General features: G+C 50.2%; 2 protein-coding genes across 3 annotated transcripts; both read right to left on the bottom strand.

Moving 5' to 3' along the window:
• Window positions 1-5,977: 5,977 nt before the first annotated feature.
• On the bottom strand, window positions 5,978-10,039 carry DDN (dendrin). The gene is made up of 2 exons (XM_030835208.2): window positions 9,818-10,039; window positions 5,978-9,410 (listed from the first exon to the last, which is right to left on the bottom strand). Exons 1-2 carry the CDS (start codon window positions 10,024-10,026, stop codon window positions 7,547-7,549), a joined length of 2,073 nt encoding a protein of 690 aa, XP_030691068.1. The 5' UTR covers window positions 10,027-10,039; the 3' UTR covers window positions 5,978-7,546.
• Window positions 10,040-12,957: 2,918 nt separating this feature from the next.
• Window positions 12,958-26,973, bottom strand: PRKAG1 (protein kinase AMP-activated non-catalytic subunit gamma 1). Of its 2 annotated transcripts, XM_060305529.1 has the most exons (13): window positions 26,873-26,952; window positions 22,856-22,904; window positions 17,592-17,778; window positions 15,954-16,063; window positions 15,673-15,754; window positions 15,516-15,574; window positions 15,330-15,375; window positions 15,173-15,227; window positions 14,680-14,806; window positions 14,406-14,571; window positions 14,210-14,247; window positions 13,795-13,941; window positions 12,958-13,659 (listed from the first exon to the last, which is right to left on the bottom strand). In XM_060305529.1, the coding sequence occupies exons 4-13, from the start codon at window positions 16,023-16,025 to the stop codon at window positions 13,555-13,557; spliced, it is 897 nt and encodes a 298-aa protein (XP_060161512.1). In that variant the 5' UTR covers window positions 16,026-16,063; window positions 17,592-17,778; window positions 22,856-22,904; window positions 26,873-26,952; the 3' UTR covers window positions 12,958-13,554. The 2 variants fall into 2 exon arrangements, with proteins under 2 accessions (XP_060161512.1, XP_030691071.1); XM_030835211.2 differs by lacking the exon at window positions 17,592-17,778 and having other exon boundaries at window positions 26,873-26,973.
• Window positions 26,974-27,037: the final 64 nt, after the last annotated feature.

The following is a 27,037-nucleotide window of genomic DNA, read 5'->3' as shown; positions in this document are numbered from 1 at the left end:
CCTGGCAGCCTCATCAGGAAGGGTAAAGCTTCAGCCTCCTGGTCCTGGCTCGGAGCAGGTTGGGCAGGGGGAAGGGGGGACATTGAGAAGAGGGCCCCTAAACATTCCTGCTTCTACTACCTCCCTGATAAATGAGAGGGTCCTTTCTCTCCTCCCTGTCCAATCATCCTACCAATGTAGGTGCCACACAAGGAAGAAAGAGCCGCTCTGTAGGATGCTGGGGGGCACCTGCCCAGGCTGCCAGAGCCTCCTGCTTCCCAGCCACTTGCCAAGTAGGTAGCAGGCTGGGCAAGAGGGGGCAGTGCCATCCTGGAGAGCTCCCAGCTCTCCCCCCACCAGAGCCAAACCCCTCCCTTTTCTATCCTCCCTATTAATCCTCGGAAGTGAAGGGGCCGGCCCTGGCGGACCCTCAGCCCTGTTGTGGCCCCTCGCCCTCCTCGGCTGGCGTCTAATTAACTCCTCCTGCCCCCGGTTTTGTGCGCCCCCCTTACCCCACCTTGTCGGCCCCGCCCCTCCGCTCGGCCGGCTCCCCCCCACGGACATTCCAGCCCGGCCGGGCTGGTGTGCCAGGGCAACCAAGGCCGGACCGAGGCCTAATCCCCCCGCCGCCTGGCCCGGCTCGGGGAGCCCCACTCACCTCCCCGCTCTCTGGGGGCTGCCCGGCTCTGCTGTGGCGGAGACACACAATCGGGACAAAGGCGCAGCCCCCAGGGGGCTAACTCAGCCTTCACGCCCAGGTTGTGCGGCATTTGGGGAGTTTAATGAATTGTCCATCACGCCTTTCAGGGCCCGCCCGTCAGCCTGGATTAATCTTTGGAGCCCTGGTGGGGTAGGAGACACTAAGCCTGTATTTATTACTCTCCCATTGTCACTAATTGAGGTAATTATCTGTGACTCTGGCCTGGCCAACAATGCGGCATTCACTCCCGGGACCTCGATGGGCCTGGCTCCCACTCTCAGCACCAACCCTCCCTCCTCTCCTCTCCCAAACCCGCCAAGGGCTGAGTGGAGCCCTGGAGCATGATGGGAAAGTGGACAATGCCCCATAATGCTTCACCTCCCCACCAGTATGGAGTTGCAGCCAGGGAGAGGCCTGGTGCCTCCAAAGCAGGCGAGAAAATAGGGCAGCCTGTCTGGGGACAGGTTTGGCTGGCAGAGCCCTCAAGCCACAGAGGGGCATGTCTTGAGGTCTTTGGTTTTCCAGACTCTCCAACGCCCCATCTCTGGGTTTCTGGCGCCAGGGTCTCCCAGGGCCCTTCTGTGGATCCACCTTCATGTCCCTGTAGCCTCCAGAGCTCTAGGGTATTAGGAGGCCCCATCCCATGCCAGGTGTACTTTAGGGGGGTCCCAGGGCTGGCAGAGTAGTGTGGGTATGATGGGGGAGGCGGGGAGAAAGAATAGGAAAGGGCTCGAGCGGGAGCTCAGGGGAAGAGGAAGAGGAGCCATCCCAGGAAGGAGCATCCAGGGCTCACGCTAATGTGGCCATGCACTAACCTTGGGGAGAAACTTGGATTTGAAGGGGTGAACAGTGTCAAAGAGTAGATTTCACATGGAGATGGCCTCCCAGGTCAAGGGGATTGGCCGTGGGGAACAGGTGTGTGTGTGTGTCTGTGTGTGTGTAAAAGAGAGAGATAGAGAAAGATAGCAAAGGAAGATTTGGACAGGACTGGATGGTGAGCTCCTGGAGGGCAGAGACTGTGTCTTTGTCACTGTTGTTTTCTGAGAGCCTAACATTGTACCTGGCACATAGTAGATCCTGTCAGATGAATGGATGGGTGAGGCCTGTTCTTTCATTGGGGTTAAGATCTGTCGACTCTTCTCTTCCATAGCTGCACGCAGACTCTTCATTCTGCCTCAGGACTTGCTGAAAAGAAGTTCTGACCATCCCCGGACAGTTCTTGAATGGGCACTTCACCAGCTGCCTGCGTCAAGGACCTTGGCAGAACTCGGTGCTACAGTTGGAACAGCGCCACCTTGTGGTGCCTCTTGGGAGAGCTCCTGCGAGACCCCAGCAAAGGAAACCGGGTCATCCCTCCCAGCAGGGGGATGGGGGCAGGGGGTGGTCACATCAGGCAGCAGCCACCCCTCCCCCTATATGTTGACCCTGAATTGCTGTGCCAGTGTTCCTGTGACACAGTTTTATCATTTGTTCCTTCCTTCTGCCAGCATTTGCTGAGAACCTGCTCCAGGCCAAGCTTGTAGGTGATATGGAGCTAAATCAAAGGCGCTACTCTTGAGTAACTCATGTTCCAGTGGGGAATTCTACAAAAACTCTCTGCCCCTCACCTCTCCGTCAATTCCTCTCACTAAAGCTCAAACGTTTTATCCTTGCTTCCCAGGGACACTTCATGATCTGTCTCCCACACATCATTCCAGGATCCCATCCCTCTGCAGCTCTGCCTTCCCCAGTGCCTTTGCTCCCAGTGAAATCTGTGTGCGTTCCCACCTCTCTACCTTCACCCACACCCTGGAATGAACCTCTTCCCCATCTCCCGCTGCTGAAATCCACCTCAAAGCTTCCTTCCTCTTGGAGCTCTTCTAATTTCCCTTGGCAAAGTGGCCCCGCCTCCTGAAGCACCTCCTTGGCAGGGCTTTCATTAACAGCACATACTGGCTGTTCCATGGGTGGTGATCTGTGTATGTTATTCATGTTCCTATTGGCTTCTAGATTTCTGAGGACATGGACTCTGTGTTTTGTTCATCTTGGCATCTCTTGCAACATTGAGCTAGGCACATCATATGCCCTCATTAAGATAGATGGATGGATGGATAGATGAATGAATGGATAGATGGATAAATGGATGGAAGGATGACAGATGAGTTTGGTGGATGAATGGATAAATGGATGCGTGGGATGTATAGATGGACGCGTGCATTCACGGATACATGAATGAATGAACAAAAGGATGGATGCATGCATGCATAGATAGATGGATGGAGGAAGCAAGTCTTCTCTAAAAAAGATTCACAAAAGGCTATGTAGTACCAGGGGCTTCAAGGGAGGGAGGCTACCCCATGCCAGGACACACAGAGGAGAGAAGAGTGTCCAGGCCGAGACTTCCTTCACTAACAGGTGCACCCTCAGTGACGGGTCTCCCAGAGGCCTGGGTATATTCTGACTCCCCAGTAGTTATAGTTTGGGAGCTGTTCCTTCCGTCATGCTCACGTAGACCCTCTGGAATGTCTTCATCAGCATATATTATATCGTACCGCCTGCACGGTGATGACTCTGTAGTTTCCTCTTCCACATCCCGTACCCTGTCTCACACACACCCTAGATTTGTGAGCTCCCTGAAGATAGGTAACATGTCTGAGTCTCTTGTGTGTCCCTAGGGCCTGGCATACAGGTTTAATGGGTGTGTGAACAAATGAATAACTGAGTGAATGCCGACTCTCTTCCCCACAGACACATTTTGCACACTACCACTACTATTCATGTTCAGCCATCTTTGCTTGTCCTCTCCTCCTCACACACTTCCACACACGCCAGAGTTATGGCCTGGTTCTTTGTGTCATTACCCATTTGTGGCTGATCTAGTGAAGTCCCAGGGCTCTCCTGAAAGTCTGAAGGGGGAGGGGGCTCTAAGCTCCTATAAGGTCATATTAACTGGGACCCGTTCAGAAAAGGGCTTCCCTGAGAAGAACCTGGCTATTGGGAGGGTAGGAGCATCCTGTGCTAACCTGAGGGCTTCTGCCCCTACCTGACCACACCCTCCAGCTTTGCCTTTCCCTACTCCTGACCTGTGAGGCTGTCCCAAGGTGGGGGTGGGAGGAGAGAGGTAGTTGTGGCCTCTGTCTTGAGGCTGGCTGGCTGGCAGACACAGCCAGATTTAGAAGTCATTTTCACAGCAGGGAGTCTCCAGCCTTCCACCCACAGGGCCCTGCAGGGCCAGTCTGAGATATGGCTCACCAAGGGCTGGCCCTGAGACCTGCACTAGCTCCTCCTCTTCTCCTCTCTCTGCCTTTCTCCCCAGATCTTTAGCAGCTGGTGCTGATTCCACCCTTAGGCAAAGATAAATGGAGTCTTGGTGGGGGGGGGGCGGCTAGTGCACTGGCATCTTAACCACCCAAATGATCCCAGTACACCATTCACCCGTTCAAGGGGCTGTTTGTCTCCACCCCAGGGATCCCCTCTTCTCTCCGCCTCTGCTGCCTGTTCCTCCTCTTCCCTTACCTCTACTTCTCTCTTCCCATCTCCTAGCCTGATACCCCAACACTAATGACATAGCCCTAGAGAGGAATAATAATCAGAGCTTAACACTTATGTGTCACTTACTGTGTACCAGGCATTGTTCTAAGTGCTTTACATATTGAATCATTTCATCCTCCCAACAAGCCTATGAAAAAGCACTATTAATAACCTCATTTTATAACTCAGGATACCAAGGCACAGAGAGGTTGAGTAATTGCCCAAGGTCACACAGCTAGTATGAGGTAGGTACAAGATTTAAACGCAGGCTGCCAGGTCCCAGAGTCCGCGTTCTGAACACAACACTACCATAGTTCTCTAACAATGATAGCAGTGTGGGTAAGCTCTTAGAAACTGGCCTCCTGTGTGCTCACCCTCAAAGAGGCCCAGGCAGCATAGTGGAGCCCACCTCCACAAGGCCAGCCCCTCCACTTTCCCATGCAGCTCACCTCTCCTGCCAGCCCCAGAACCCTGGAGCCCGTGGGCTACAGCAAAATCCAGGCAGATGCTCTCACCACTTCCCTGGTCTTCCTCAGTCTTCCTCCTAGCCTGAAGTCCATCCTCTTCTCAGGCCCAGAGGTCGGAGGCACACACCCCTCAGCTGGAGCAGGCTCACCCCAGCCTGGCCTCAGTTTTCACTCCTGCCTTTATCTTCCACAACTCCTCTGAACGTATCCTCAACTCCGGGCAAACCAGACCATTTGATAATTTCGTAAACATACCCTGTTTCCCTATATCCATGCCTCTATTTTTGCTCTCCCCTCTACCTGCAACCCCTTTCCCCGAATTCTATCTCAGATGCCACCTCCTCCATGCAGGCTTTCCTGGTCTCATAAAATCCATACATTCTGCCTTGTTTGATTCCTTAGAGTACTTAACACCCGCTGCTCAATCTATCATTATTTGTGTGTTTTCCTCTTCACCCCATTGTCAGGCAGGTCTTACTCATCTCTTTCCTGGAGCCCAGCTTAGTGCCTGGTTCCCCTCAGGTGCTCAGTAAATGCTCAGTAGTTATAATCGGTAGAAGTTAGAATTGTAGGTGGAAGGGAGACAGAACTCAGGAACCTTTGATCTCTGCCCAAGGTGAACCCCAATTACTTTACTTCCTCCAGTAAGAGCTAACTTGAAACCTGGCAGTGTGGGTTCCAGGCATCTTCTGGGATGGAAGGACCTTCCCGGGTGACTGACCAAGGTTCTCCATTTAGGTTCAAAGCCCAAAGAGGACACCCCCCACCCCGTGCCCCATTCCACTGAACCAAGGCCCGGCTTAGGGTCCAGTCCAGCGGCCTCCCTACCCTGCTCCCTCCCCGTCCTGCCCAGCCTCTCCTGGTGCGGGTGGGGAGTGACACTGAGATAATTGGAGACCAAAACTATACGCGGTTTGAGAGCGGGCCTGGGGATCTGAACGCTGAGCCTGAGTTGGAGTTGGCAGGACTCCGTGGGGGTGGGGGGCAGAGGCGGGGCCGAGGGCCGGGCCAGGACTCGGAGACTGAGTCTGAGCGAAGCCCCCGCGCCTGCCGAGCCGGCGGCTAAATTTACCCAGGCTGACTCAGCCCTTGCCCGGAATGGGGGGTGGGGGGAGGGCATCGGGGCAATGGGAAGAGCCAGCGGGGGTGGGGTGGGGGGCAAGGAACAGAGAGTCCGGCCTGGGGGAGACAGGGGTGGGCAGGGAGTTTCCATCCAGTAAAGGAGTCTCCTCCACCGCCCACCAGGCGGGAAGGAGCGCCGGAGCCCTGGGGAAGGGACACTATGGGGAGTGGGTCGGTGAAAGGAAGAAGATGCCAAGGCTGGACAAAGGGAAGCTTAGATTTATTGAGCGCCTGCTGTGTACCAGGCACTGTGCAAGGCGCTTTACATACATTATCGCATTAAGTCCTCACAACAACCCTGCGAGGTAGGTGTTTATAAACCCCCATTTGACGGATGAGGAAACTGAGGCTCAGGGAGGTGAAGTGATTTGGCCAAGTTCACATGGCTAGTAAATAGAGACAGAAGAGGTGCCCGAGATCGAAGAAAAAAAAATACTTCAGTGTCTGGGTCCCAAGCCGTTTGGTGTGGATAGTAGTACAAAGAGGGGCTCCGCGCGCTCCAGAGGTCTGCAAGGCCAGAGGCCTGCTCCCGATCTCGCAAGACTGGAGACAGCAAGGCGGGGGACCCGCGCGCAGTAACTAGGGAGCAATTGATTAACTGGCAGTGCCGGGGTTGGAGGGACTCGCGGACTAGCTACCAGGGAAATCCGCGACCTGCGCGCGCCCCATAGTGGCTACAGCGAGTATCACACCCCACACCTACAGGCTTTTGGGGACCAGCCTCCCTCTTCCTTCCCTGGCTGGTTTCTGGAAGAGGCAGACATGCAAGACATTCTCAGGGTTCTTTCAGATGGGTGATACCACCTGAGTGGGAAATCGTGGTAACTATTCAGAGCATCACTAAGGAACACTGGGGAGGAGGAAAAGGGGAAGGCCTAAAAAAGTCCCAAGCTGCTCAGCTCAGACCACCACAAACCAGGGACAGTGACAAGGCCACCACCCTGCACTGCCTTGGGGATCCTACGCCTAAACCTGAGACTGGAATAGGAGCCCTTGCCCACTTACTCGGCTCTTCTGCAAACACTGCACAGTCTCTTGAATTGAGAGTGAATGCAGGTGTCAAAGAAGCCACCCAGGGACGCTCAGACTCTGTTCACTTATTCCTAACTGTATTGGCTTGGGCAGGGGAGGAGTAGATAAATGCCTCCCCAAGGACTCCAAAACATCAGGGATGGACGTTAGAACTCCCTTGTTTTACATATTACAGGGCCTGGAGAGGGGAGGCGACTTGCCGAAGGTCACCCAGCCAACCAGTGTCAGAGTTGGGATTGGAAGCCAAAACCTGTGACACCAAAGTGAGTCCTCTTCCTGCTTTGCTGGCGGCTTCTGCCAAGAGCCCCTCCTCTTCTGCCAAGGGCCTCTCCGTCACCTGGTCACCTCAGTCCGAAGCCTCTCCATCACCTTCCCCCTCCTGCCCAGAGGCCCTGCCCTGAAGTTGCCCTATGACTATCCCATCCCTGTCCTCCTGCCTTATCCTGCCTAGGCCTCTCTGCTCAGTTCCATGCCTAGTGCGTCGGCCCCTGCTGAGACCTTACCCGAGTGCCCTGAAGACCCTACCAAACGTTAAAGTCTACTGCGCACCCTCACCTCTCCTGAAAAAAAAAAAAATCATGAATTGACATATGCTCCCTTTCATCTGTGCGCCTTCTATTTTGAGTATGGGAACGGGTATAGGTAAGAGGTACAGGGAAGTCTGTGAGGAAGAAAGGGGACACAAATACAATAAAGGCCCTCTCACTGTCGCTCCCTATTTCCCTGTGGGGTCCCCTTAGTGTCCCTCGCCCCCGAAGAGGACCTCCTCGGTTCGGCTGATGACATCTAGAATTTCTCCGATATTGTCGCTCAGCTCGGCTGCCTTCCCGCCTTCCGGGGGCCCGGTCCGCTTGTTCCGCCAGGAGGCGCCCGAGGCTTCTGTGTCGCTTCCATCAGAAGAGCTGCTATGGACGCTGAGCTCCGCAGCTTCGTCCGAGTCGGAGTCCGGGGCGGTGTGGCGGCGGATGCGAGACACGGCTTCCCGCAGGGCCCCGGCATAGGGCCCCGGGGTCCGCGCCCAGCCCCGGCCTGCGCGCCGCAGGACCGCAGCCACTTCCTCCGAGCCCTCGGCACGGCGCGCGCCTCCCGAAGCCGCTGGGCCTAAGGCTGAGTGCTCTGGGCTACCTGGCTGCGTGGGGGCATCCTGCAGGTTTACTTCGCCGACCGGGAGCCCCAAGATGCGGGAGGCGCGCTCCTCCAGTGAGGAGTCCGCGGACGTCCCGCCCTCAGCTTCGAGCCCACGTCCCCCACCGGGCTGCTGTGAAGGGCGACTGCTCAACAGCAGCTTTCGGCAAGGGGAGGGAAGGACCGCGGCCCCCTCTCCCTCCTCCTTGTTGGGCTTCAGTTGGGTGGGGGCATTCCCCACAAGGCGCGGCACCCCAGCGGGCAAAAGCTGCACATGCTGGTTTCGAGGGGTCGGAACATACTGGGACCGTATCACCACGCAAGTGGCGTCAATGACAAAGACACCTTCCCCACGAGCCGGGCCACGGGAGCTTCGTGGCAGGGTGTGGGGGCGGCGGGTCGCCTTCCAACCCTCCAAGGTCTCGGGTCCGGCCTCCTCTCTATGACCCAGGGACTCCCTCCATCCCGTGCCTCCCGGAGCCCAGGGTCTGGGGAGGGTCTGGCTATGTCGGGGAGGCTGCTTTTTAACGGAGGGCATCCAGCACTTGGGGAGCCAGCTCTGTTCTCTCCCTTCCCCGGAGCCCTTGGGATGGGGCCTGGACCTGGGAGCAGGACGCGGGGGGCTGGGAGTGGCAGGTGCAGACCCCGCAGGAACTGTCTCCGTGCCTGGGTTCCCAGCAGCTTTGGCTTGGGGATGTCCGTCGCTACCACTCTTCAGGCCAGCAGCAGCCAGCCTCAGGCTTCTCTCCGCGGCCACCTTACCGGACTCCAGCCTTGGCCTGGCTGTTCCACAGCCTGGGGATCCCCCCAGGAGACCCCGGCCCTGACGGAGACCCCAGGCCCCTAGGACGTCCCGGTAGATCCGAGGATCTAGCCTCTTCTTTGTGCACCCTCCCTCTGTCCTGGTCGGAGCAGAGGTTGAAGAGGCGGGCGCCTGCGAGGGCTCGGGTCCTCGCTTAGTCCCCAGGGTCCTGTGGGGGCCTTCGTAAGAGGGTGGAGCCACGTAGGGTGGCGGCCGGTCCCAGCGGCGTCGCGGGGCCATTCCGGCAGCACCTCTCAGCAGCAGGTGAGCTTCGTAGCTGGGAGGCCCTGGCCGCCGACCTCCCCAGGGCCCCGCCCACGCCGCCCCTGGATTGCTCTGCGGCTGCGCGGATGGACGGGGCGGTCGCCCCACGGACCCCAGGCGCTCCGGCCGTGAGGGAGCTGGGAGCCCTGCAGGCTGGGCCACCCGAGGGGCGTTCCGAGGCTCCGGGCGGGGCCGACCAGGGGGACTCCTTCGGGCCCCACCAGCCTTGCGCCTTTTTCGCTCAGTCTCCTTGGCCTCCCGCTCCTGCGATGCCGCTTTCCTTTTCTCTTGCTCCCGGGCTCGGGCCTCGGCCGGGGGCCCCGCCCGCCAGTTGGTCGCCTCCTGCAGCACCCTGGAGGCCCAGGGCCGGCGGGGCGGCGGCTCAGGGGATCCCAGGCGCGGCCCACACCTGGGACAATGAGCAGGAACCCAGGTGAGCAGTTTGTGGGGGAAGGGAGCCGAGGTCCGGGGAGCTGGGAGCGTTGCAGCCCACTTGGGGCCGCCTTGTGGAGGGGAGTGTGTGAGTGTGTGCGCGTGTGCACGTGCGTATATGTTAGGGTTGAAGTCGAAGCGGGACTCCTCACCATCTCTCCATACACACTTTAATAGCGTCTGCCCCATCTCACCTGCCCTTTCTCACGCCCACTCCTGTCGCCCCAAACAAACGGGATGAGTCAAGCCCCAGCCCTCGGGATGGGGTGGGGGGAGGAGTGGGAAAGAGAAGGGGGAACAGCAGCCCTGGCTGGTGCCCACGGTAAGGTCCGGACCCCAATCCCTGCCCCACCACTCTCTTCCCCTTACCCCTCCTTCACTCACGTGCGGCTCTGGGGCCCGCGGGCCCAGTGGCTGGCCTGGAAGTCCATGAGCTGTCGAGGAGGGGCGCGGCGACTATAATGACAGGAAATAGTCTTCACTTCGATCACCAGCAGCTTTGATTTCTGCACCCAGAGGCAGCTGCCAGACTCCTCATCCTGGAGCTCCCGGGGGCTATCGGGCCCCTCGGAGAAGAGCTGGCCATCCAGCATCCTGCCCCACCCCACCCCGGCCCCCCACCCTCCCACCCGCCCCGAAAGCCCCCTCCCAGCCCGGGGAGCCGGCGCCCACTGCAGAGCGGCGGGCCCAGCGACTGGGGACTATATATACCCAGGCACACGTGTGTGCCTGTCTGTGTGTGTGCGCGCGCATGTGACACGGCGCGGACGGCTCCGCGCTGCTACCTCCCCCACGTGCACGACCGCCTCCTGGGGCCCGGGATTGGGCGCCCCTTCCCACTGCTCTTGTCCCCCAAGCCTGATGGGACCTGCACGAGTGGGCAGGGGATTTCTTATTCTTGCCAAGCTGACAGCGCCTGCACCCCCGCCCCCATTTCTTCAACCTTCCCGCCGTTTTAACCCTTCATTCTCCTGCTTGTCAGGGTGCCTGACCAGCAGCGTTCTGCCCCTGACTTCCTGCCTCGGACTTCGTTTTCTCCGACAGGGAGGTGATGGGAATGGAACTCAAGGTCTCCGCCTGCCACTCTCTGCTGGTTTCCATGGGGTTGGGGTGCAGGAGGGGCTGGCCCAGGCTGGGGGGGGTTATTTTTAGCGGCAGTGGCGTTCGGGCGCAGAGAGGAGATGAGTAACCAGCTTCCACGCGGTGGAGGGAGGAGGCGGTGGCTTTCACGCAGCCTTTGTGCGACTCTGGGGGAGAGCTGCCTCCAAGCTCAAAAAGGGTCACCCCCCCACACACCCTTAACTCCTTACCCTCTCAGTGCTGTGCTCAGGGCTGCTGGTGCAGCAGGACAGGAGTCTGTCTTAGCCATCGAAGCTGCCCACACTCTCATTCTGTTTGTCCTTGGGCACCCGTGGAGCCCTCTCCCTGAGGCAGGCTCTCTCCCCTAGTCCAGAAGCGAGGATTTGGGGGGTCATAATGTTCTCAGCCTGAGCTCTGCTCAGCTTTATGGAGGACAGACTAGGGTGCGTACCCACTTGCACCCTCTCAGAGGGTATAGAGGAGGAATGGCGTGCTCCCTTGGCAAAACTAATCCCCTAGCAACTGAAATGATAAAAGTGGGCCCTATTTCCCAGCGTAGATCTCTCCATCACCACTACCACAATGCCTGCTGACTCAACCCCCACCTGAAGTGGTGCTCAAGACCATCACCTTTTAGGCTCATTCTGTCCCGGGGAGGGGGTCGTTGCTTACATCTACATGATCCCTCCCCCCAAGCCTATACCAGGTGTCCCCTGATTCACCATGGTAATGTTAGTGGCAGCACAGCCCACGCCAACCCTTCCATGCAGAGACTTAGCAACCATGCCTGGCAACCATGGCAGCAGTTCCAGTGGAGAGGAGGGGTGCGGGGAGGTGGGAGAAGAGTGTGTATGGCAATGGTTCCTGAAGAAGGGATAATTCGCCTCTCCTGAGAGGAACAGGTAAGAATAGAAGGCTTTGAGGCTCCCAAATTTTGTCCCTTGTCTTTCTTTCTGCTCCATCCTCAGACTCTGAGACTGACTGGTTAGGTTTTTAGGGGGCAACGGGAGACGCAGATCCCCATTTGTTTTCCACCAAAGTATATGCAGCCCTTAGGCACAGACCCTTCCTTTTAAGGTGATGAGCCAGGAGGGTTGTTTTAGGACAGAGACTGACTTACTGAGAACCAGAGAAACAAAACCCAGGCCTCCTGCTCCCTAACATGGACCTTTAGAGTGAACCCAAACATCCCCTATCCCATCCAGTCGACCCCACTTTACACCTACCAGGTGCACCGATGTCTCTTTGCTTGAAGGTGCTTCCTTCCACCCAGGTCCCAACAGAGCCCTCAGGCTTTAAAAGTCCTTGCCTCCTCCCTAGACACGATGGAATGTGACATAAGGAGACATCTGTCCTTTCCACCATTCACCCACCCCCACACAAACATACCCTAATTCTAATAACTTGGAAGCCTCCCTCCCTCAAGGCTGGGAATGTGCTATGAGAGCTGTGAAGGGATGAATGCAGAAGCAGGGGCTTCTCCAAAGCCATGATGCAGCACTGAAAGCTGACCTCTGACCAGTGCCCTGATGCTTCTCTGTGTTCCATCAAGAAGCCTGGTTTGGAGGAACAAGTATGGTATGGCTGGGTTCATCCGAGTTCTTAGGCACAGTGTGGGTAGGGATACACACAGGAGTTACTCTGAAGTTCTTTCAAATCTTGGATAGGAAATGGTTATCATACCTGTAAGGCAGTGGTGAGATGGTACCCAGAATTTGGTTCATAGCCAACAATCTAGCAGTCCTTACAGTGCTCGGTGCTGACTACTGTTTTGGTCCACATGGTTTCAGCACAGGGAAAGGGTCTGATGGGGTGACCATAATCCTGCTGCTCCCCACCCCCCACTCTCCAGCTCATGTCTACCTTGGAAGAAAGGGATTTGTGAGTTCAAAGACAGTGCCAGCTCAGCAAAATCCAGAGTCCCACCTTCTCTAAGAAAAGTTGAGAGTGGCAGGTCTCTCTGCCTACCTAAAGGAGATCCTCAGTCTGTGATGGGATTTTCCTTGGGTGCCAGCTATGGTCCAGGCAGAGGAGAAAGTGAGGTGGTAAGGAGACTGCAGGGAATAGTTATGAAGAGTGAATTAGAAAGGCAGTAACTCTAGTGTAGTGGTGAAGTGCATGAGCTCTAAAGCAAGACTATTTTGGCTCAAATCCTAGCTCTACTTTTTATTAATGGTGTGGCCCTAGGCTAGTTACTTAGCCTCTCTGTGCCTCAGTTAAAAGAAAAAAAAATCTGTAAAACTGAAATAGTATCTACTATTGTTCTGAGGATTAGTTGAAGTAATATATGTAAAGCACTGAGAATGGTGCCTGGCACACAGCTTTATATATATGTGTGTGTGCTATTATTGTTGTTATTAATGATGAGCTGGAGAAGCCATATGAAGTAGGAAGGCTGGAGTAGTAGTGTCTATCAACTACAAAAATCAAACACTGAAATACCATGAAGAGGCTCCTGTCATTTTAATTAGGTTTGCCACAAAAAGCAATAACCTCAGCTAACCGCTCTGCCCTCCCCCTCCACCTGAGTCTCATCTCCCTTCATATGCATACAGCACAGGAACCCAAAGGCCCTCCTCCCCATGATCCTCCCCACTCCCATTATGGGAAGAAATGCCATTAAATGGACTCAGCCTCCTCCATACAGCATGAAACAGGATGAATAAAAATATCTTTATGAAGAGTTTTGTTGTGTCCATTATCTTAGGGTGGAGTCAGGGACAGAGATAGAGGCAAAGGCTGGGTGAGGTCTGGGGATCTCTCAGAGATCAGAATTTGCCTGAGAAGCACAGAAAGGGGGCTATGTCTAAGTGGGCAGGGACCAGGCTGAAAGATTTCCTCAAGGGTGAGGATAAGGACAGCTAAAAATCCATTCTCCTTCCTCCCCCACACCTTCCCTCACTCCCATGTAGAAGGGTAGGGAGCTCCCGGGCAGGGAACAGAGTCCCAATTCTCTAAAGTTCTCGTCTCTGGTTCCCAGAGCTTTGGGCAGGCAGTGAGTGGGGCATAACCCCTGGTGCTGCATGACCCCTTCCCCCGGCTCAGGGCTTCTCTCCGCCTGTGAGCACCAGGGCCTGCAAGATGTCAGACAGTGATACAATTCCCTTGACCACATCATTCTCATCCACCACTACAAGCCGGTGAACCTGCACAGAGCAATAAGGAAGGGAGAAAGGGATGTTTAGTGCCAGCCTCAGTTAAGGTGAGCCCTTCAGCCCCTACCCTCCATGCCAAACCGAAGCTGCTACCCCCAGCACCTTTTGGGTTGCTGGCTCCCCTACCTCTGCTTCTACCAGCCTGTTGATGATGGTTTCCAGAGTCTCATGCAGGTAGCACTTGAGGACACCCTCAAAGTGATGCGATCGATGTTGCAGGGCTTTGGTCACTGACACATCTAGATTGTTGTAGGTCTTCTCTGCTGCCAGATTCTGGGGAGAGAGAGAAACATTCATGCAGGGAAGCAAGGGAGCCGGCCCGCAAACTCCGAGCCCACCCAACCTCACCAGAGTGATTTAGGGTAGCTGTCAGCCATGCCCACAAGCCATACCCAGCTCATTCAATTCCTTTTCAAACAGGATTTGAAAGCTTAGAAGCTTCTAAAACCCTCAGGTCCCAGAAGAGACTCTCTTCTTCTCCCTCTCCACATCCAACACCCCACCCCTTTCCCTGCCTCCCAGCACCTCCACAATCACTCACGATAACATCAAACTTGGAGTAGATGTCCACCACACGCCCTAGGGGGACAGAGGCAGCTCAGCAAGGAGGATCTGGCATCCAAGGCTCCCCCAGCCTATAGAATCACCCTCCGGGCTGAGCTGAGGGGACAGCAGATTTTCCCACAGCCTCCCTGGCTTCCCTGGAGCCCTCCCTCTCCTTTTGCCCAATCTCTCACCTTTCTCATCCACCACTGGCAGGGCTGAGACTCGGTGCTGTACAAAGATGCCCAGAGCCACGTAGACGGGGGTAGTAGTGCGGACCATAGCAATGTTAGCATAGGTGCCAATCTGTAGCTCTTCCAGAGACTTAGACATGAACTCTGGCTTGGGGAACTCAGTGATCTGAGGAAATAACCATCATCTTGATTTTTTTCAAGGCCCCTCAAACCACCTATGGATACCCCTCCGACAAGTATGTAAGAAGTAAAAACTGGGCCGAGGAGCACTTACAAACAACTTGAGGAATTTGAGGATGCGCTTGTGGGTAAGGATGTACAAGGTGTTGCCTGATTCCGGGTCAATAACTGGCAGCCTGTGGATCTTGTTTCGAATTAATGAAGAGACAGCATCAAACAAGCTGTGGGAAGGTAGGGGATAATGATAAGTTCCACAGTGCTGGGCCTGAGGGTGGTTAAATAGCTCCTTAGAGTTTGTTTATAAACAGGTGGTTGGGGGAGAGGAGCAGTGTTCAGACTAGACGTGTGTGTGTGTGTGTGTGTGTGTGTGTGTGTGTGTGTGTGTGTGTGTGTGTGTGTGTGTGTGTGTGTGTGTGTGTGTGTGTGTGTGTGTGTGTGTGTGTGTGTGTGTGTGTGTGTGTGTGTGTGTGTGTGTGTGTGTAGTGTCTTGCCTCTCTTCTGCCCTTGGATCTTTGGGTATCTACGGCCTTAGCTATGATGATGGCAAGGCTCTTTCCCCTCTGGACAAATGGTTAGCTGGAACTCACCTGGCATTAGGAGAAATGCAGACAAGTGGTTTAAAGGAGTCCTGTAGGTACACCTCTGAAGGGAAAAGGGAGGTTCACAAAATACCACCATGAAAAACTGTTTCCCAGGAAACTTTCCATCCCTTTATCCTTTTACAACCCCCAGTTCTCTACATACCTCTCCAAGTTTCTATCTTGTGTTCTTCTAGCTCATAGATCTGAACCTGAAAGCAGAAGCAACAGAACTTGAGACTTGATCTCCCTGCTTCACTAACCCCTTGTAGTTTGTTTGGAAGAAAGGAAATGAGAATGAGGGACTCTGGGCAGGGAAAGTGGTTTTGGTCATTGAGCTAAGGCTCCTTACCAGGGCTGATTTATAGTAGCGGTGCAGAATATTGATGAAATCAGTGATGGTCAGCATGCCTAGGGGCCAAGATAAGAGCCCTCAGCACTGCTCAAAGCTTCTCTCCCTGCCCAGCACAAGATGCCAGTAAAACTGTGTTCCAACAACTTCTGCTTACCCACAAAACTTTGCTTCTTACTATCCCACAAAGGCGCAGCTCGGACACCATTAGTCACCAAAGCAAAGAAAGCTTTCTTCACCTGTAGTGAAAGAGCAACAGTCACAAAGGAAAATTCCCAGGGGGCAGGATTTTAACAGAATAGGAATTGGGTATGCTGGGGAAAACATGAGCCCAACCCCATAGAAGGACAAGGGTATTAGCCTTGGGATGAGGTAGGATGAGAGGTATTGAACCAGAGGCTCCAAGGAAGGGGGAAGGGAAAAGAGGATTTCACCTACCTGAAGGGAAGTATCAAATACAACCAATTTTGAGCTTGTGGGAATCAGGTCATAGCAGCGATGAGACTTCATGAAGGAAGTATACACGCTATTGTTGGATTCTGGAGTCTCTGCATAGGGTGGGAAAGTTAGTAGCTTCCTTCCATGCAACAACTCACAATCAAAAGAGGCAGAAAATAAAAGTATTGTAGTTGCTCAAATATTTACAGCATGATTTTATAAGGCCCCCTATTCTGTTTTGTTCCTACTGTTCCCACAAAACCTGGATAAACCCCTTCAAAACCATTTCATCCAACCCCACCCCCAGGTAGAACTATATAATCTATTGGCTCCTTAGCCAAAAGATGGCTGACTAAAACAGAAAGTCTGTAATACTTTCACTAACCTATTCTAGTCTAAAAGCTTTTTTTCTCATCCTTAACTCATTTTCCTTTTCATATATTTAGCACATTTTCACTTGTTCTCTTTTCTCAATTAAGATGTAATTAAGCTTCTTAAAATCCAGGTAAACTTCTTAAAATTCTTCTAAGACCCACAGATGAGAAAGTCATGGTCCAAGTTGGGCCATTTCAGAACAACACTAAGTTAAAGCCCAGTGCTCAATCAACCTGGCCCAAAACAACCTGAGAGTCCATCTTGGGATGACTGTGTGAATCAGAAATCATCCCACCTACTCTAGACAAATGAGAGACCCTGGCTGGGTTTACCTTTCCATTCCCCTGATTTTAACTGCTTGCTCTCAACTGGAGAAGCAAGCCTCAAAATAATAGCCCAAATGTGCTACATAGTATGCTATGTGTACTTAAAAATATTACACCATCTAATCTGCAAGGCAAATAAATATTGCCCTCATTTTTCAGCTGAGAAAACAGGTGGAAAGCAGCAAAAAAAAAAAAAACTGCTCAAGGTCATACCATTAGTAACAAGAAAGACTCAAACACGGATCTACCTGATTCCAAAGTTCACGCTCTTAAATCCTATGCCAGTTGTTTGTTTTTAATTTTTTACCAAAGTTATACAGGTACACAGTTTAAAGAGTCAAATACTTCTACAAATTTTGTTAAGAAAAACTGCAGTCCCTAGCACCCACCTCCCTGTACGACCCCTCCCCAGAGATGAGACCTCTTTTAGCTGAGTATTTTGGTACTTATTTCTATGTCTATAAATAACATGCTTATATTGCTACCTTTTTTGTTCACTTTTAGGCATTAACTATTATCATGCAAGGAAGATGAGAGGCATTATCTATTATCATGCAAGGAAGATGAGAATTTTCAATTCTCTTTACTACCAGGACCCCATTATAAACATGCACCTCCCATCACTCCGTTCTCCCAGAAGTTAAACTGTACGGTTGGTTACATCAGTATTTAAATAATTTTGACTAAATATTCATTATTTAGAGCTAAGTCAAGTAGTAAAGTCTGATTTTTTTTTTCTTTCACAACTTTTTGTTTTCCTTGGAGTTAATAACTGTCTTGTCTTTTTGTTTGCTTAGTTCTCTATGCATAATACTTATAACTAATTCAATCCCCAAACTCTTTACCAATTGTTTAAATCTCCTTTCAAGAAGTTCAGAAGCATGAGATAGTCTAACAATTTAAACTACCCAAAGAAGTCTCTCTGGAGCCTTCTGACCTGCTCAGATCTGGGCTGGTGTGCCTGGTGTGCACTGCTGTCATCCTTAGATCTTCCTTCATCACCATCCAGGGGAGCCAGCCCTTTCACGTCTCTCCTGTACTGGCACTCCTGTGTCCTGTATCCCATGTTTTCATCTTTTTTGATTACTCCCTTGTTTTGGTGGAGCACATCTTCCAGTAGCTTCCTGAGAAAGGGTGCATGGGAAGTAAATTTTTTGAGACCTTGTAGCCTGCAGATATCTTTATTTTACCCTCATCTTTGAATTATAATTTGGCTGGATATAGAATTCTAGGTTGGAATTTATTTTCCTGCAGAATATTGAAGGCACTGCTTCATTGCCTTCCAGCTTCTGGTGCTGTTGAGAGTCCGGAGTCCCAGGCAATTCTGATTCCTTGTGTGTGACTTGTTTTTTTCTCTTTGGAAACTCAGGATCTTCTCTTTGTTCCCAGTGTTCTGAAATCTCATGATGATTGTGCTTTGGGTGGGACAGTTTCACCCATTGTGCTGAATATTCAATGAGTCCTTTCAACATGAAAACTAATGTTCTTCAGTTCCAGGAAATGTTCTTGAATTGCTTCCTTGATTGTTTCCTTCCCTCTGTGTTGTCATTTTTCTCTTTCTGTAACTCCTATTATTTAGATATTGGACTTCCAAAAACTGATCCTTTAAGGTTTGTTTTTGTTGTTGTTGTTATTGTTTTTAAAATACAGTAGTCCCCCCCTTATCCAAGGTTTCACTTTCCACAGTCTCAGTTACCCGTGGTCAACCCTAGTCTGAATATTAAATGGGAAATTCCAGAAATAAACAATTCATAAGTTTTAAATTGCACGGCATTCTGAGCAACATGATGAAATCTCTTGCCATTAAGCTCAGTTCCAGCCCTGGGCGTCAATCGTCCCTTTGTCCAGCATATCCCGCCTGTTAGTCACTTAGTAGCCATCTCAGTTATCAGATTGTCGCTGTATCACAGTGTTTGTGTTCAAGTAACCTTTATTTTACTTAATAATGGCCACAGAGCACAAGAATAGTGATGCTGGCAATTCGGATATGTAAAACTGAAGCCCCAAAGTGCTTCCTATAAGTGAAAAGGTGAAAGTTCTTGACTTAATAAGGGAAAGAAAAAAAATCATATGCTGAGATCTATGATAAAAATGAACCTTCTGGACTTCCCTGGTGGCGCAGTGGTTAAGAATCCGCCTGCCAAGGCAGGGACATGGGTTCAATCCCTGGTCTGGGAAGATCCCGCATGCCACAGAGCAACTAAGTCGGTGTGCCACAACTACTGAGCCTGCGCTCTACAGCCTGTGAGCCACAACTACCAAGCCCATGTACCACAACTACTGAAGCCCGCACGCCTAGAGCCTGTGCTCAGCACCAAGACAAGCCACCGCAATGAGAAGCCCGCATACTGCAACGAAGAGTAGCCCCCGCTCGCCGCAACTAGAGAAAGCCTGCGTGCAGCAACGAAGACCCAACGCAGCCAAAAATAAATAAATAAAGATAAAATGTTAAAAAAAAAAAAAAGAATCAGCATAAACACAATTCACTGATAAAAAAAAAAAGGATGAATCTTCTATCTGTGAAACTGTGAAGAATGAAAAAGGAATTCATGCTAGTTTTGCTGTCACACTTCCAACTGCAAAAGTTGTGGGGTCAGTGTGTGATAAGGACTTAGTCAAGATGGAAAAGGCATTAAATTTGTACAATAAGATATTTAGAGGCAGACAGACCGACCAACCCCATTCACATAACTCTTAATATATGTTATAACTGTTCTATTTTATTATTAGTTACTGTTGTTAATCTCTTACTGTGCCTAATTTGTAAATTAAACTTTCATAGGTATGTATGTATGTATAGGACAAAAACATAATATATACAGGGTTTCATAGTATCTGCTGTTTCAGGTATCCACTGGGAGTCCTGGAATGTATACCCCGAGGATAAGGAGGTACTAACTACTGTATCTTTTCTCTCCTACTTTCCTCTTCTTTGATTTTTTCTTTTCCTTTATAGTTTATTACAAGATATTGAATACAGTTCCTTGTGCTATACAGTAGAACTCTGTTGTTTATTTTATATATAGTAGTTTATATCTGTTAATCCCATACTCCTAATTTATCCCCCTCCTTTCTCCTTTGGTAACCATAAGTTTGTTTTCTATGTCTGTGAGTCCACTTCTTTGATTTCTAATTCTGCTTTATGAGAGATTTCTTCAACTTGATTTTCCACACCTCCTACTTAGTTTAAAATTTTTGCTATTGTATTTTTAATTTCCAAGAGCTCCTTTTTTGTTTTCTGAAAACTGCTTTTCTTAAAAAAATTACTTCCTATACTTGTTTCATGGTGGAAATATTCTTCATCTGAGTATGCATTAATGTTAATTTTTTTTATTTATTTTTAATAAATTTATTTATTTACTTTTGGCTGCACTGGGTCTTTGTTGCTGCATGCGGGCTTTCTCTAGTCGTGGTGAGCAAGGGCTACTCTTCATTACGGTGCGCAGGCTTCTCATTGTAGTGGCTTCTCTTGTTGCGAAGCATGGACTCTAGACACGCGGACTTCAGTAGTTGTGGCACGCCGGCTCAGTAGTTGTGGCTCACAGGCTCTAGAGCGCAGGCTCAATAGTTGTGGCGCACGGGCTTATCTGCTCTGCAGCATGTGGGATCTTCCCGGACCAGGGATCGAACCCGTGTCCCCTGCACTGGCACGCAGATTCTTAATCACTGTGCCACCAGGGAAGTCCATTAACATTAATTTTTAAAGTTCTTTTCTCTATGCATTGACTTTTCCCTTCTGTTGCTTTTTTTCCTGTTTGTTTTTTTCCATTTGTGGGGGGCAGTTTGGATCACTTTTTTCAAGTTACAGGGTTTCTTTAGATGTCTGGTAATCCTTGGTTTAAAGGAGGATTCAAACCATATTTTAAGAGTGGAGTCTTTTTTTTTTTTTTTTTTTGCGGTACGCGGGCCTCTCTACGCAGGCCTCTCACTGTTGTGGCCTCTCCCGTTGCGGAGCACAGGCTCCAGATGCACAGGTTCAGCGGCCATGGCTCATGGGCCCAGCCACTCCGCGGCATGTGGGATCTTCCCGGACCGGGGCACGCACCCGGGTCCCCTGCATCAGCAGGCGGACTCTCAACCACTGCGCCACCAGGGAAGCCCAAGAGTGGAGTCTTTAGAGCTGATTAGAAGCTCTATGTCTGTAAATGAACCTTGTTGACGGTGAACCATTTAGATGGGGAACACTCAATACTTACATTTATAGGGCTTTCCCCTCAATGGGATTCTGAAGAGAAGGATTATTCATGCAATTTTGTGCTTGGAGGATGAGGTCTTTTCTATTAGCACTCTGAAAACCGAATGGGGGAAAAGGGCTGGGGTCTCAGCATCCAGTATGGTTCACTTCATGCTCCTGTTTTCAGCGCAGTACCTCTGCCTTCAACTGGGCCGGCGCCCCTTTCCATACCTCCAGTCTTTGCCAAAGTTGGGATGGGAGTTTCCCAGCTGCACTCAGTGGGGGAGGGAGTCTTGGGATCTGACTGCTTCTTAGACCTTCAATGCTTTTGGGCTTTCCTCACTGCTAGTTTATAATTCAGTTTTCTCAGGTCTGCTAAGTCACTTACCACACTTCTGTCTGCTTTCCAGCTTCCAAAAATTCATTGCTATTATCTCCTCTCTTGTTCTCCCTATTCTGATGGTTTTGTACCTTTTAAAAAAAATTCCTTCATGGTTTTAGTGGCTTTTTGTGAAGGAGCGAAAGTAGATGCATGTATTCAATCCACCATCTTTAACTGGAAGGCCACCATTGTTCCTCAAATTTGAAAACTCACAGACTCCCAAGAAGACTCCCATGTCTTTTGACACCAGTTTAAGACATGCTACACTGACAGTTAAATACCACCATTCCAGGCTACAGGCCTACAAACATATTTGACTTGGTTTTCCCAGGATTTTTAAAATAATTTAAATCAGTTGCCCAATTTAAAAAAATCTGGAGATTTACATAAAAATCCAAACTCTCAATTTCTTTTCATAATCAGAAGATCTTACAAAAGTAGGTTGTGAATTCCCAAATAGTAGCAATTGACCAGACCTGGATAGTTGCTGCCTCCTTTTAGATGCAACAAGATCTACAGGTTATTGTAGTCATACGCAGCTCACGTCACTGCTTGATCCATGGAGGCAATTTGAGTGTCTTACCCCTGCCTCAGTTGGTGCTAATGTGAATGCACTCAGAAACACAAAATGAGCACTGATATCATGGGGCAGTACTCAATTATGAAGAATCATCTAGGTAATTCAAAATATGACTAGATTAACTTTTTTGGATACCAACAACATGAAAACAGAACATTTAAAAAATTCTTGTGGAGAACTCACGGACCTTTAATAATATGTCCTAGGATCTCATCCCATATTTCAATCCTCTGAGAAAGTGTGTACTCCTAATGCCAATAAACATGTCCTAGGAAGACTAGGAGTGTTCCTGGGCAAAATTCTTTACCAGAGATGCCTATAAATTTTGCTTCTTTCTAGATGACCTAGGGTTGAACCACTCCATTCTAACCAAGTATTTGGGCAGGTGCTGGAATTGCCTTCTCCTGTGCCCTGAATTTTAGGGTTTAGTGCCTCTATTTCTAGATTAGTTCTAAGGGTTTCAAGTCCCTTCTATAATTTCTTGTGTATACTCAGTGGTTTTAGTGAGATCGCTGTATGATGAAATCCTAGTGGCTTTGTTTCTGGGCTACTCAGAACATACCAGGGACTTTTTTTTTTTTTTTTTTTTTGCAGTATCAAGTCATTTATTCATTCACTATTCTTTCTTTCTTTCTTTCTTTTTTGGCCGCACGGCACGTGGGACCTTAGTCCCCCAACCAGGGATGGAACCTGCACCCCCTGCATTGGAAGCACAGAGTCTTAATCACTGGAGCACCAGGGAAGTCCCTACCAGGGACTTCTAAACCATGGTTAGCCAGCCCAGAGTTGCCTATGGAAGTTTTCCCTGTACCTCAAAAGTTTCTCTCAGGTGGTGTGCCAACTGAGGATATTAATCATCCTCACCCTGCCCAAGATTTATTCCTAGGTGATCTTGCCAAATCACTGTTCCTGATTTATGTGGTTTGGCACATTATCTGGCCCAGCTTTGATCTTCCCAGGCAAGACTCCGGGAGAAATTCAAAAGCACTGCTGAAGACAAATTAGGATTGGGCTACTGGTATGAAACTGGTTCTCATACCAGTTTCCTTTCTTCAGTAAACTTACCTTGAGGATGCTCATTTTCCAGAGCTGAGTAGTTATCTGAAGAAGTGACCTGGAGAGACAGAGGAACAAAGATTCAGCCTATCTTAGGCTCCATCCATTTGAGCCTAGCAACATTAGGGAAAGGGCTGGTTAACTAATGACTTCCTTGTCTTTCAGAAATATTATCTCATTTAATCTTTATAATAACCCTGAGGTGAATACTATTATTAGCCTTATTTTCACAGATTAGGAAACTTAGGTTCAAGAAATATTAAGCAACCTGCCCAAGGTCGCATGGCTGGCAAAGGGTGGAATGGGGATTTGAATACAGATCTGTGCTGTTCCAAAGCTCATGCCCTTATATACTACCTTGCCTAATGAAACATTAGGTCTTAAAAGCTGAGACTAGAAAATATGAGCTTAAGGTTGGCCCCACAACACTCTCACAGACCTATTTTATAAAAATATGGAAGCCAGAGAGACAATACTGCTTTCCCCCAAACAGTCACTAAGCATAGTTGTGGGCACCTGAGTCACTGACGTACCCCTTACCATGAGAGGGGGCCACATCTGGGGAGGATCCCAGCAGCTGACTACCAGAGAGAGTCAAAGTTTGAATGACTGAGGGGTAGATAAGAAGGATAAATGTTCTGAAACTAGGGAACTGAGTCCTCTCAGCACCCTTGTGAGTCAAAGGCTGCTATAGCCCAGAGGGTGCTGGTTTTCCAAGTTTCCTTGTTCATGACAGTCTGAGATTAGAAAGTGCTTTGAATATAGAGAAACCTTCAGAACCATCTCTGTGCTCCCTCAAGTGGGAACATTTGGAAATTTCATTGTTATCTAGGAACCCAGGAGAGATCATGATAATTTTTGTCGGCTGGAATCAACAGTTTTGCCTCTATTTTGCTCTGTCTGGGTAATATCCCCAAACTAACTTAAAGTCATACTTTACCTCCACAGCTGCTGTAGTGACATGAAGTTAAAGGCCTTGGCTTGAAGCTGGGAGGTTGGCTGGTAAACAGGGTCGAGTTGGCAGGACAGCCCTAAACTTCCCTCCTCTAATGGGCCAGGGTGTGGGCAGGGGATAATCTCCCTCTCTTCTGTCTGGGCAGCATAAGGCTATCAGCATGGCCCGGCATTTTGGCAAAACTGTCGGAACAACAGCCTCATCACTTCTAAGTGGGAAAGAGGTCTGTTTAGCAGTAAAGCAGTCTTACAAAGATCTATACAGAGACACAGAAACAGCTACTTCTGTAGAAATTATTGTACCCAGCGTATGATACCTCTTTACTGCACTGTGCTACAGTTATTTTGTTCGTTATCTATCCAAACAGACTGTAAATTCCTGGAAGCCTGGAACTATCATATAGTTCTTTGTATCACTCCCTCATACCACGTAGCATGGGGGTTTGCATATAACTCGCAACTGTTTTGTTTTTTAACTCTCAAATTGATAATGATACACACTGATATGAACAGAGAGACCTAAGATTAAGTTACAGAGAGAGAAGAGAGACATACAGCTAAACAGAGACACAGATACCTACGTAAGAGAGTCAGACACAATTGAATATGACTATATCTTTCTGCCTGTTTCTCCACACAGGAGTGGGATAATTATGTCCACTCTCTCTACATTTAATAACATAGGGGACTTGTGCAAAATACTATTTTCAGAGACACACCCTAGATCTGACACACAGACTCACAATTTCTTCCAAACTCCTGATCCACATTTTCAGTTGTTTGCTGCACCACCACAGATGTCACAGAGACTCCTCAAATGCTTCAATACAAAACAGAACAGCATCTGTCCCTCCAATCCTATTATTCTTACTGTGGGTCCCACCTTTGTTTTTGCACTGCTGTCTTCCCTGATGCCTAGAACTGTGGTCTTGATTCCTCCAAGAACAAGCTATGCCAACATGTCTGCTTAGAATGACAGAGCAGGGCATGACCTAAACTCATCCTTAACATCTATCAGCTAAGCTGCTATGTTAGAAATGCCTCAAAGCCATCTCTCTCCTTTCCACTTTCACAGCTTTAACTTAGCCTTTTACATCCCACTTCTATAGCATTCTCTGAGCTGGTCTCCCTGCCAGTTTAGAGAAGAGGAAGTCTATTTCCTCTTCAATTTGTCTTTCATGCTGTCACCAAGTTCTCTCACCAAGCATCTCAGGTTTGGAAGGGACTTTCAACTCCAGCAACCAAGAACTCACTACTTTCTGAAGCAGCTTCATCCATTTACAGAAAGCCGTTAGGAATATTCCTAAAGTACACTCACTACCTTGCTCATGAATCTTCCATGGGTCCTCTTATTACAAAACAAAGTTCAAACTTAATGTGGCATGCAATATCTTCAACCTGACCCCAGCCTACTTTTCCATTTTCCAGTCATTTCTCCAACTGTGACCAAAATCCAAAGCTCCGGCAACATCAAGCCACTGGCTCACCCCAATTAATCTCTACATGCCCCAGTTTCTATGCCCTTGCTCACACTGTTCTCTCAACCTGCAATGCCCTCTCGTGGGCTGACAGCAATTTCTCCCTCCTCTATGCTGCCACGGTCCTTTTCCTGCATCTTGATGCTAGCATTTATTACAGTCTACCTTAAATAACAGCTGTCACTGACTTGCCCTCACCCCCACTCCAGTTAGGCTAAGCATTTTCAAAGCAGGAGTTTTCCTTTTTCTTTATTTTATTCAATTAATTTATTTATTTATTGGCCAAGACACGTGGCCTGCGGTATCTCAGTCCCCCCACCAGGGATCAAACCCAGACCTGGCAGTGAAAAGGCTGAGTCCTAACCACTGGACCGCCAGGGAACTCCCTTTTTTTTTTTCATTTCAAAACTATTTCTATTCCAAAAACCTAATCCAGTACATAAAGTATGAGGGCTAAATCAGAAAACCTATATTAAAATGCTTTGTAAACCATAATATATTTATAAGTAAGTAAAAAATAATGTTATTTTGAATTTAATGGAATCAGAACTTTCATTCTTGTTCAAAATTCTCTTAATCTGTAAGAACTTACTCCCTTGCCTGGGTGACCAGCTGCAAATCATTTTACCACTTTGGTCTGGTTTCTTCTTTATAACCTTAGGGACATGACCTCTCCGCAGGCAAACAAAGGGTACAGTAAGGGAATGACCCTGGGCGTGTAACTGATCCAAAGAAAGGTGAACCTGCAGCCCTCACACAACTACAGTAGCAAATGATAAAAACCAAGGTAGTTAGAGTTACTCTGCCTGACAAAGGATACATGGAGGGAAGTGAATGGGCAGGGTTCCAGAGTACTAGACAAAGGCTCCTGAGAGTGAGGATGGGTCCAAACAGGTAGTAGGCAACCTGCAGCAACTCTGGGAGGATGACAGGGACCTGCCACAATCCGTCAGTGCGTGCCTGCCAAGAAGGAGCTACGCCAACACACCTGCTCAGAATCGCAGAGCAGGGCGTGACCTAAACCAGATCAGGGACACAGTAGCCTCTAACACTGAAAGGGTCCCTCCTTCGGGGAAACCCCACTTTTCAGTCTCATTAAGGGTATGTTACCTCGCTGGACACCTCAATGCAGTATAAAAGTCTTTCAGACGTCCCTCCTGCCAAGGACTGCATGAATCACACTCACACAACTGGGGACCAGGTGCTACCTGCAAGCGGGGGTCCCTCGGAACCCCCTGCTTCACCCAGGAAAGCTGGCTCACAACCCTTCTCTCTCAGGCAAACCTCCGAAGGGCCCGAGGCGCTAAAAGGAAAGGAGGCCCGATATCGCCAAGGCGTGCGTAGGTTCCAAGGAGGGAGCTAGGAGTCACTGCCCGCTCGGGCTAAAAGTACCACGGACCGAAGGCAGGCACGGGCGCGGCCCAGTCCTAGGAGATGCACTCAGCGAAGGAGCGGAGGAGCAGGGTCACGGGATAGGACTGACACCCTGCTTCTCGGTTACTGGGCACCAGAGCCGGCCCCGGCCTCCCCGTCCCCTGACGGGGGGGGTCTCAAGCTCCACGGCGCCCTCCCGCAGCCCTCCCGCGCTCCTCACCGCTTCCATCGCGACAGACGCCGGCTGGGTTCGTTCGCTTGCTTTAGGAAGCTTGCCCGGGGAGGGAGGCGGGGAAGGTCCCGCCCCACGTCCGGTACCGCGACGCCACTTCCGCCTACGCCAGGACTGACGCAAGCCAAGGGCGGAAGGCCAGGAGCTGACCCT

Source organism: Globicephala melas, chromosome 10 (assembly GCF_963455315.2).
Source record: "Globicephala melas chromosome 10, mGloMel1.2, whole genome shotgun sequence".
Lineage (NCBI taxonomy): Eukaryota > Metazoa > Chordata > Mammalia > Artiodactyla > Delphinidae > Globicephala > Globicephala melas.
This window is presented reverse-complemented; position numbering and strand designations above follow the sequence as displayed.